Consider the following 10,628-nt stretch of genomic DNA (forward strand, 5'->3'; position numbering starts at 1 on the left):
CATATATTCATAAAGAAGAATAGAATAACGAAAATCATCATATATTGTATATGAGGACCGTGGTAATTCCTGAACCGATTTCACTCATTTTCATCATCAAAGCATAACGAGAATAGGGGCAACTTGGCAACTTGTTAGTAGGCACACAAACTGTACATTCGGCATTGAAATTACTCCTAAATTGCAAATCAACGAAACACCAGTTTGTAAAATCGCCAAAAATAGCGCTATAGCGAATATTCTCCAGATATGCAAGTTGATAATTTGAAAATAGCTTATTTATACATACAAGTGTTTTTGCAACAAGATCAAACTGTGATTGTAGAAGTAGTTGCTAGATAGTGGAATTCGTAAGGTCGCAGTTGACACCTCGATCGATTAATAACATTTGAAACTGATTTCTGTCTCTTCTGTCTCTTTCCGGACATAAAACAACAATATAATATCCATAATTGGCTGAGTGAACGACCAATTTTGGTCGCAAAAAACAAAGATGTCGTTGATGTCAATGCGATAATTTAGAATTTCGTTACAGGAGAGCTGACACAGATACAAATTAGGATGACGTAGCCAACTATCCCAAAGGATTTTTATAATCATTGGAATTGCCTGGATTATCACCACTTAATTTTACATTTAAAAGTAGCATCAGTTGTCATAAATCAACCTCGACTTTGTAATGAACTTTGTATCGTCATCGAAGCCAAGATTGATTGTATATCTTAGCCACAAAACGTGTGGCCGGGTCTGCTAGTAAAAAAATACTAATTTTTATAAAATAATTACAAATTTTGATTTTTATTGAACTAATATAAAAGATATAACATTTAAGTAATACATATAATCCCTCTGTGTTACATTTTGTTACATTTGTGAAAGGATTAATATATGGCGGGGACATTATACGACAAACAGAGCATTTTTAATGTTTAGTACAAGTCCAATTTAAAAAAAAAACCCATGTGATTGATATAAATATATACAAAACATGTTTCTTAATTGAAATAAATTGTTTATTGTGTAGCTTTCCATTTCGATAAATCCAGTTGAGGGAGACTTCTACAATTTTTTAAGATATTTCTGTAAAATTAATAAGAGAATAAATATATGTTGCTGTACATTCATTTAACAAATATAATATATTATATATAACATATTTACCTAGCGTTAGGGAAAATAAAGGCATTAATTTGAATATCTTGTAGAAAGTCGGCATTGTTGCAAAATAATTGTGATAAACTTGCTTTACGGATTTCAGCCAATTGATCTATGAAAGATAAAATTAACAAATGAAATGGAAACATATATACACAGATACATATATGTATGTATATAATGTTCAAAAAGTTAAATATATATTAACAACTAATAAGGAAGCAAGAAAATGTCAATTTCGAACATCTATCTACTGTGAATGTTGTATTAGTCTTTGAAGGGCGCTATAAACCTTTTGAAAATCCACTATGGGGGTGATAACGCTCAAAAAAGAAACGATCTCCCGTCCGTGCATTCAGAAATTGCCGTCCGATTATGCATTGAAATGTGGGTCCAAGAATTGATTCATGTGCGTGTGACTCCAAGGAACCACCAATAGCTAAATCTACATCATCTGGGGAGGCATACATCTTTTGGATCAAACCAATTTTCTGAAAATAAAAATTGTAAAAAAAAATCAGAAAATTTTCCTTTTTCGTTTCTAATCATTCAATCGTTTTAATAATTGCTTTCGCAAGTTGATTTTACCAATATAAATTCGAAAGCAATATTTAACAATTGCGGTGCCAAGTTTTAATTACATTTAGCACTGTCACTATTTATCATACAAATGCTCTTCTATTCTACTCACATCTTCTGCTATTTCATTTGAGAATCCGGCCCAATCGTATGCTCGTGGAAGTCCACAATAAACTCGCATATCATTATAAGAGGGTAATCCATAATCACGACCACGCTGTATATCGATTGCCTTTAAGTCACTACCGTATTCCTCAAAGCTCTTGCGATCAAAATAATGCTTGATCTGTAGATATGAAAAGAAAAGCCCCGTGGGTGTATATCTTAATATATAAAAATCACGTGTCACATTGTTTGTTTTCGATGGACTCCTAAACTACTGAACCGATTTTAATGAAATTTTTAACACTGTGTGCAGTTAGGTCCAACTTGAAAGATAGGATAGTTTATAACTCTCCTTATAGTCGCATTAGTTATTTATTGCAAATTATTTGTTTATTATTAGCAAAGAGCTATCCTCCAGTTGGTGGCGCTAAGTACGCTATGTAACAGTAGATGGCGCTATATTTCTTTTTAAATGTTCATGGATTTAGGCTGTCATAACAAAAGCTGCCACTTGCTAAAAACATTAAATGAAAATGCGTTGTTTGAAGTTTATATTATTTGTGGTAAAGTTATACGAATCTATGACTTCCAATATTCTAAATTTAAGAAAAAATCACATACAATCCGTGAAATAAATAAAGTTATGTACATATGTATGGTCAGACAAATAAGCAATGAACAGAGTTCAAAAAGCGTTTTAACTATTTCAAATAAAAATTGGGCGGGGCGAAGTTCGCCGGGTCAGCTAGTAATTATATAAATATCAAGATTATTATATGCGTAAGCTATTCGAACGATTTTCAAAAAAAAACCAAAATGAATGTCAATGTTATAAAAAAATTTAAAAATACATATATTGCAGCAACATACATACCTCTTTGTCTATATTACTGTCTGGACATTTTTGTAGTTGTGTAGACATACCTCTGATAAGGGAATCAAAATTGTCACTATCCCATAGTAAATTCAAATTCTCTGGACGATCAAAATGATTACTTAAGCGTAAGGTTCTATTGTAATCTCGTCTTGATGAGACCAGTCTATTAAATAAATAAGGACGATATTATAAACAATTTAACAAAAGTAACGTAACTTAAATAATAATAATAATTAATAAAACAAAAATTATTAATTGTAAAACATACGAAAACCATCCAGGTATTTGATTATGTGAATATCGAAAAGCGGCCGCGGCAAATTCTGCATATGGCGCGGCATTAACCGTTGGTGCGTAATCGTCTACATGCTCATAGTTTCCAGTGCGGTGTAGTAAACTCTTACTGTAAGCATACGTTGGCCCGACAAGTAGTGGCAACCAATCATAATATGTGATTTTTTGGTACTGGGCAATATTTATTTTCCTCGCTTCCTGGAAGAGTCGTTCATCTGAGTAATGCGGGTTATAACGTTCCAGAATTTTTGCGATTCGATTGTGCTCACGCACAATAATCGTATGCAACACTGCAATTGTGGGTATAAATTGGTTACGCATGTCTGGCAGGAAAAAGCATTGGTAAATATCTTCGCCGCAATCGGTTTCTGGATTCATGGACAATGGCAGCCAATCGCGATTGTTCACCAAACTGGTCTTCATCAGGCCACTTTTGAAAACACGAAATTTTTTGTTTTCACTCTTAGAGTTACCATAAGCAAATGATAAATCCAAATAAGCTGAAGTCGTTGATATTTTTTCTGAATACGGAAAACCGCTTTCTTGGCACATAGTATCTACATCTGAAGCACTTCTGGCAAAATTCAAACACCTTTTCGACGTAGCCTGAGAAATAGGTCCATGGGGATAAAGAAATATTGGGTAGCATGAGTTATTTTCCGGTTGTGAGCAACAGTCTCCTAGAAATCACACAAATAAAATTTGTTTTCAAAATGTATATGCATAACGGTTGGCATAATATTTAAAAACAAAGTTAAGAGATCTGAAAGGTACGTTGCTTTTTAATTAGAGCTTTACTTGTTACAGTACTCGGAATAGTTTAAAATATAGTACCAGTAGTATTCGCTTTGAGAAAGCTTGTCATATCGTGCGCCACCAACTGACCCCATTGTAGAAATGCCATTGTTCGAAAATCATCTGGTAACGAAGTTTCACCATACAAAGCCAATGACAGTAGACGCGCATTTGGTAAAGGTGCGCCTGTTATTGAAGATGTTGGAGAGTAAACGCCATCACTATATTTTGGTATCATCATTCGCATATATCTGCGGAAAGTTAAAGAAAAAATTTCGTTCATATGAATACCAAATGAATCACCTATGGCCACATAGAATCTTAATAATAATATTTTTATACATTTAATTTTACGAAAAACACTTTTATGCGGACTAAAATTAATAATATCAAATTTCTTATAATAATTAATGTTTGAGGGTGTATCAAAAATGTGCATACATATTAATATTTTTTTACCAGAATGAACGGTCATTAACATTTTATTGGTAGGCAATGTACTTCAAACAATCTACGATTTTTTTATTTTAATCTGTTTTTGTTTATCTACTCTAAATGATTTGTTAAATATTTGAATCAATAAGTAACATTAACTTTGAGCTAATCTTTTTATACTCTATAAATTACATATGTATTTTGCAAACCGCTTTTACAGCTCGCAAAACTCGAGTACAACTGCATCATTGTTTTTTGCTATTCTCATTGACTATATCGAGATTTTGTTTTGGATACGAGTTTTGAAATTGGCTTTTTAACTTGTTTAATTCAAAGCAGTCCATTTGGATTGTTATTTTGAAGAATTGATGAATTTCGTTCAGGTTAAATTCTATATCTATGTACATATGAATCAAATTTACAAAAACGGATCATGTGATACCACGGAAATATTATATATTATGCTGTGACAAAGTCCTCCTATTCTATTTGTAAAAATTTAGAAAAATTTAAGAAAACTAACAAACATGATTTCAGTTGGCGAAAATATCACAAAAAAAAAAATAATTGTTTCCTTATCTAATAGTATGATGCTATACAAATCTTTTATTTCAAAATGGGTACATAAATACCGGGCTTGGAACACTCATATACGATATACATTCACGTCTATCAATACTACCTCATTGTAAGTTGTTCAATCTTAATTATAATACTGTTGAATTTCCATAACTCGCACTTCTACAACTTGAAATTGTCCATAACTGGAACTCTTGAATTGGCAATACAAGTCAAAGCTCATACAAATTACCTTCCATAACTCGAGGTGTCTCTAACTCGTGGAGCATCGTGATTCGAGTTAGGGAAGTTCAACTATATATGAATATTAGAATCATATCCAAAATATAATTAATAGATTGAAGTTGAAAAAATGAAAATACGAATGATGAACTAATAGTATATTCAACTACAATAATTATGACTGCATTACGCCTTTAAACGATGTCAAATGTTACAAGATCAGTGAACATGAAGCCGACAGTCATTAACACATATCTATATACCTTTGTTTCATTTCAATATAAAAAGTAATTCTGATTTGTGTACATACCTGGAAGTTGCCATTCCATAACCAGGATTTTCAAAGTTATTGCACGAGCCATCGAATGTTCTATATAAATGGTTTTTTGAGTCATTTGTACAATCGGTGGGCGGTGAAATGCATTGGAATTTATCGGACACTTTTGAGTTGAGAAGAATATCATTCAAGCTTGGAACAATGGTACTGGCCACATGACTACGCTCGTAATTTCTATTGAGTACGGGATTCCTTACACCCACTTCTGCAAATGCCGCAGCTGCGGATGAGGACACGTATACACCAGGATCCGCTTCATATTGCTGATAGAGTGCGAAAGGACTAAAATCCGTAATTGTAAAAATTACAAAACAAAATTATAAAAAAGAACAATGAATTGAAATACTTTACCATTTACTATCGAAGCTAACAATACTATCGAATATAAGAAATAAGAGAAATGAAAGTAGAATGCAATTGATTTGTTGACAACCCATCTCGGCGTGTGATTACTTGATAAACTGCACTTTTAGTATGCACACTCTACATTTAGATCTCAGTTTATATTGCAGTTGCAGAAATTATGTCGAACGAATGTTTACCACACAACATCTTCTACCATGGGCGTGTAGATATCTTAAGCACGCGTACAATTCTCACCAGCGTTTAGCCATCGAACGGTTCTGTATAGCACGTTCACCCATTCCGGAAGTGTTAAAATAACGAATTACAAGTACACTTCAAAAAATTATTAAATTATAATTAAGTGTGCTTAGCTTTGAGTAAAGATTATATTGGTAGTGCAATTACTGAACTCTCCGAATACGAGTTCCGATAGGAAAAAAGTTTATAGTTTTGATATTTTCTGTTGTGAGTACGGATGCCAACTCAAGAACCAATTAAAAATTTTAAACTTATCCATATGTATTAATGTATAGGCCCGAAAGATTTTTTGATATAAGAAGCTGATGGGAGCGTGATATACAAGAAAAAAATCTTTCTAACCTATAAACTATTGGTTAGTGCTCATAAAACAAAGAATCCAGGAGGAGACGGTGACAAATACAAACTCCAATAAAAGATGAAAGTAAGCAAAAACAAGTAAGAAAGAGCTAAGTTCAAAGGCAGAGAAATATTTATAGGTGTTGGTCAAAATGTATTATTAAGAAATGATACAAATCGATTCATTATTAGGTATCACATTTACGTACTATATATATATATATATATATATATATATATATTTGGCGTAGGAACCGCTTTAAGCGATTATAGCCGAATCCACCAGAGCGCGCCACTCATTCCTCCTTTTTGCTTTTTGGCGCCAACTGGAAACACCAAGTGAAGCCAGGTCACTTTGCACTTGGTCTTTCCACCGGAGTGGAGGTCGTCCTCTTCCGCGGCTTCCTCCAGCGGGTACTGCATCGAATACTTTCAGAGCTGGAGTGTTTTCTTCCATCCGTACAATATGACCTAGCCAGCGTAGCCGCTGTCTTTTTATTCGCTGAACTATGTCAATGTCGTCGTATAAATCGTACAGCTCATCGTTCCATCGTCTGCGGTATTCGCCGTTGCCAATGTTTAGAGGACCATAAATCTTGCGCAAAACCTTTCTCTCGAAAACCCCAAGAGTCGTCTCATCGGATGTTGTCATCGTCCACGCTTCAGTGCCATACATCAGGACGGGAATAATGAGCGACTTATAGGGTTTGATTTTGGTTCGTCGAGAGAGGACTTTACTTTTCAATTGCCTACTCAGTCCAAAGTAGCACCTGTTGGCAAGGGTGATTCTGCGTTGGATTTCAAGGCTGACATTGTTGGTGTTGTTAATGCTGGTTCCCAGATAAACGAAATTATCTACAACTTCAAAGTTATGACTGTCAACAGTGACGTGGGAGCCAAGACGCGAGTGCGCTGACTGTTTGTTTGATGACAGGAGATATTTCGTCTTGTCCTCATTCACCACCAGACCCATACGCTTCACTTCTTTATCTAGTCTGGAAAACGCAGAACAAACGGCGCGGTTGTTGCTTCCGATGATATCAATATCATCGGCATACGCCAGGAGCTGTACACTCTTGTAGAAGATTGTACCCTCTCTATTTAGCTCTGCAGCTCGTATTATTTTTTCCAGCAATATATTGAAGAAGTCGCACGATAGTGAGTCACCCTGTCTGAAGCCTCGTTTGGTATCGAACGGCTCGGAGAGGTCCTTCCCGATCCTGACGGAGCTTTTGGTGTTGCTCAACGTCAGCTTACATAGCCGTATTAGTTTTGCAGGGATACCAAATTCAGACATCGCGGCATAAAGGCAGCTCCTTTTCGTGCTATCGAAGGCAGCTTTAAAATCTATAAAAATATGGTGAGTATCGATTCTTCTCTCTCGGGTCTTTTCCAAGATTTGGCGCATGGTGATTATCTGGTCCATTGTAGATTTTCCAGGTCTAAAGCCACACTGATAAGGTCCAATCAGTTCGTTGACGGTGGGCTTTAGTCTTTCACACAATACGCTCGACAAAACCTTATATGCGATATTGAGGAGACTTATACCACGGTAGTTGGCGCAGTTTGTGCGGTCTCCCTTCTTATGGATTGAGCAGAGCACACTAAGATTCCAATCGTCAGGAATGCTTTCTTCCGACCATATTCTACAAAGAAGCTGATGCATGCACCTTATCAGTTCTTCGCCGCCGTATTTGAATAGCTCGGCCGGAAATCCATCGGCCCCCGCCGCTTTGTTGTTCTTCAAGCGGGTAATTGCTATTCGAATTTCTTCATGGTCGGGTAATGGAACATCTATTCCATCGTCATCGATTGGGGAATCGGGTTCGCCATCTCCTGGTGTTGTACTTTCACTGCCATTGAGCAGGTCGGAGAAGTGTTCCCTCCATAATCCCAGTGTGCTCTGGACATCCGTTACCAGATTACCTTCTCGGTCCCTACATGATAATGCTCCGGTCTTGAAACCTTCTGTTAATCGCCTCATCTTTTCATAAAATTTTCGAGCATTACCCATGTCGGCCAGCTTTTCAAGCTTTTCATACTCACGCATTTCGGCCTCTTTCTTTTTACGTCTGCAAATGCGTCTCGCTTCCCTCTTCAGTTCTCGATATCTATCCCACCCCGAACGTGTTGTGGTCGATCGCAACGTTGCGAGGTAGGCAGTCTGTTTTCTTTCACTGCGGAACAACAATTCTCATCGTACCAACTGGTTTTTTGGCGTTGCCGGAGACCAATTGTTTCGGCTGCAGCGGTATGCAATGAGTTTGAGATGCCGTTCCACAGTTCTCTTATATCGAGATGCTGATGAGTGCTCTCAGAGAGCAGGAGTGCAAGTCGAGTAGAAAATCGTTCGGCTGTCGGTTGTGATTGCAGCTTTTCGACGTCGAACCTTCCTTGTGTTTGTTGACGGGCGTTCTTTGCTGCACAGAGGCGAGTGTGTATCTTTGCTGCTACTAGATAATGGTCCTAGTCAATGTTTGGTCCTCGGAGCGTACGCACGTCTAAAACACTGGAGACATGTCTTCCGTCTATCACAACGTGATCGATTTGATTGCGCGTGTTTCGATCAGGGGACAGCCACGTTGCTTGATGAATTTTTTATGCTGGAATCTGGTACTACAGACAACCATATTTCGGGCCCCAGCGAAGTCGATCAGCCTCAGGCCGTTTGGCGATGTTTCGTCATGGAGGCTGAATTTTCCGACTGTTGTGCCAAAGACACCTTCTTTACCCACCCTGGCGTTAAAATCGCCAAGCACGATTTTGATCGTGGCGGGGGCAGCGCTCATAGGTGCATTCTAGGTGCTCATAGAAAGCATCTTTGGTCACATCGTCCTTCTCTTCCGATGGGGCGTGGGCGCAATTCAGCGATATGTTGAAGAACCTCGCTTTGATGCGGATTGTGGCAAGACGTTCATCCACCGGGATGAATGCCAGGACTCTGCGACGTAGTCTCTCTCCCACCACAAATCCAACACCAAATTTGCGTCTCCTTTATATGGCCGCTGTAGTAGATGTCACAAGGACCCACCTTCTTCCGTCCTTGTCCCGTCCATCGCACTTCTTGGACGACAGTGATGTCAGCCTTTAGTTGTATGAGGAAATCAACCAGCTGGGCAGAGGCACCTTCCCAATTAAGGGTCCGGACATTCCAGGTGCATGCCCTTATATCATGATCCTTAAAACGTTTGCAGGGGTCGTCATCAAAAGGGGGGTGTCTCATCCGAGGCTTTCTTTTTCGATTTTTCATTGGTACTTCGTTTTTATGTGGTGGGTCCCAAGCCCTACGCACAACCGCAGAAGCGGGCTTCGCCTTCTCACTTTAGCTCGCCTCCAAACGGATGTCTGTTAGCTACCCTTGGTCCAAAGCCGGAAGTCGTGAGCTGCTTGAGTCATATGCAAAATAATCGTTCCTGGCCACTCCCAAGTGAATGGCAATCAGAAACTTTCCTCACTTGCGTGAACTTCTACATATGACCCCATCCCCCATTTACGTACTATAATACATAATAATTTAGTATATTAGTGTTAAATAAATCGGATCCAGACTAAACCAAGCGTACCTTCGATTGAGGCTATGCACTAGAATTGGCTACGAAATCTTGTTCAGAATCACAATGAGCCATACAAATCATAATTAGACTAAGGGCCTGAAAAAGATGTGAGAATGGATGGGCAGATAAACAGGAGTACCGAGGATCAATATTACATGGAAATGTTAACACTTAAACTTGAATGTCAACAATCTACATTTTCGTGAATCTTATAAATTACCGCCTAGAAAACGTTGCTTGCATACCTCATTTCAGGCATTTTCATATCTGTTTACTGAGGATATTACGATACCAATCTTATCACGGATAAGATTAATTTAGAAGAGAGATGTTAGTAACAGAACTACTACTGCACTTCTATGCCGTTTATTGAATACTTGTCGTTCTGTGTTTGCATCCCAGTATATCTCGTTTATTTGAGGATCTGGATAGTTTCTACGATTGGCTTCTCTCAAACGCAAGGCGAATCGTAAACGGCTTTATTGGCAATTATCTTTTGTGTATATAATATTACTTATACATATTTCCAATGGGCTCTCTTTAATTGTTTCATTAAATGTTTAGTTATTAATAAAGCTCATTAAATGTTTAGTTATTAATAAAGCTTTTAAAATTTGGTTGTTTTTACATTTGTATAAAATCGTTCAAATTGTTGTCAACATTTTTTAAAAACTATTGGAATATGTCATTCGTTTCAAATTTTAGAGTGTGAAAACATTCTATTGTGCTTTCGATTTAATGATATCGATAACAC

The 10,628-nt window shown here is 37.1% G+C and overlaps 1 protein-coding gene across 1 annotated transcript; it reads right to left on the reverse strand.

The window, feature by feature from the left end:
- Positions 1-991: 991 nt before the first annotated feature.
- Positions 992-5,902, reverse strand: LOC105215797 (peroxidase). The gene is made up of 9 exons (XM_054226003.1): positions 5,730-5,902; positions 5,352-5,660; positions 3,845-4,056; positions 2,985-3,690; positions 2,714-2,879; positions 1,847-2,020; positions 1,448-1,646; positions 1,162-1,267; positions 992-1,080 (listed from the first exon to the last, which is right to left on the reverse strand). Exons 1-9 carry the CDS (start codon positions 5,813-5,815, stop codon positions 1,014-1,016), a joined length of 2,025 nt encoding a protein of 674 aa, XP_054081978.1. The 5' UTR covers positions 5,816-5,902; the 3' UTR covers positions 992-1,013.
- Between the last annotated feature and the right edge of the window lie 4,726 nt (positions 5,903-10,628).

This window comes from Zeugodacus cucurbitae, chromosome 2, assembly GCF_028554725.1.
Source record: "Zeugodacus cucurbitae isolate PBARC_wt_2022May chromosome 2, idZeuCucr1.2, whole genome shotgun sequence".
NCBI classification, from domain to species: domain Eukaryota; kingdom Metazoa; phylum Arthropoda; class Insecta; order Diptera; family Tephritidae; genus Zeugodacus; species Zeugodacus cucurbitae.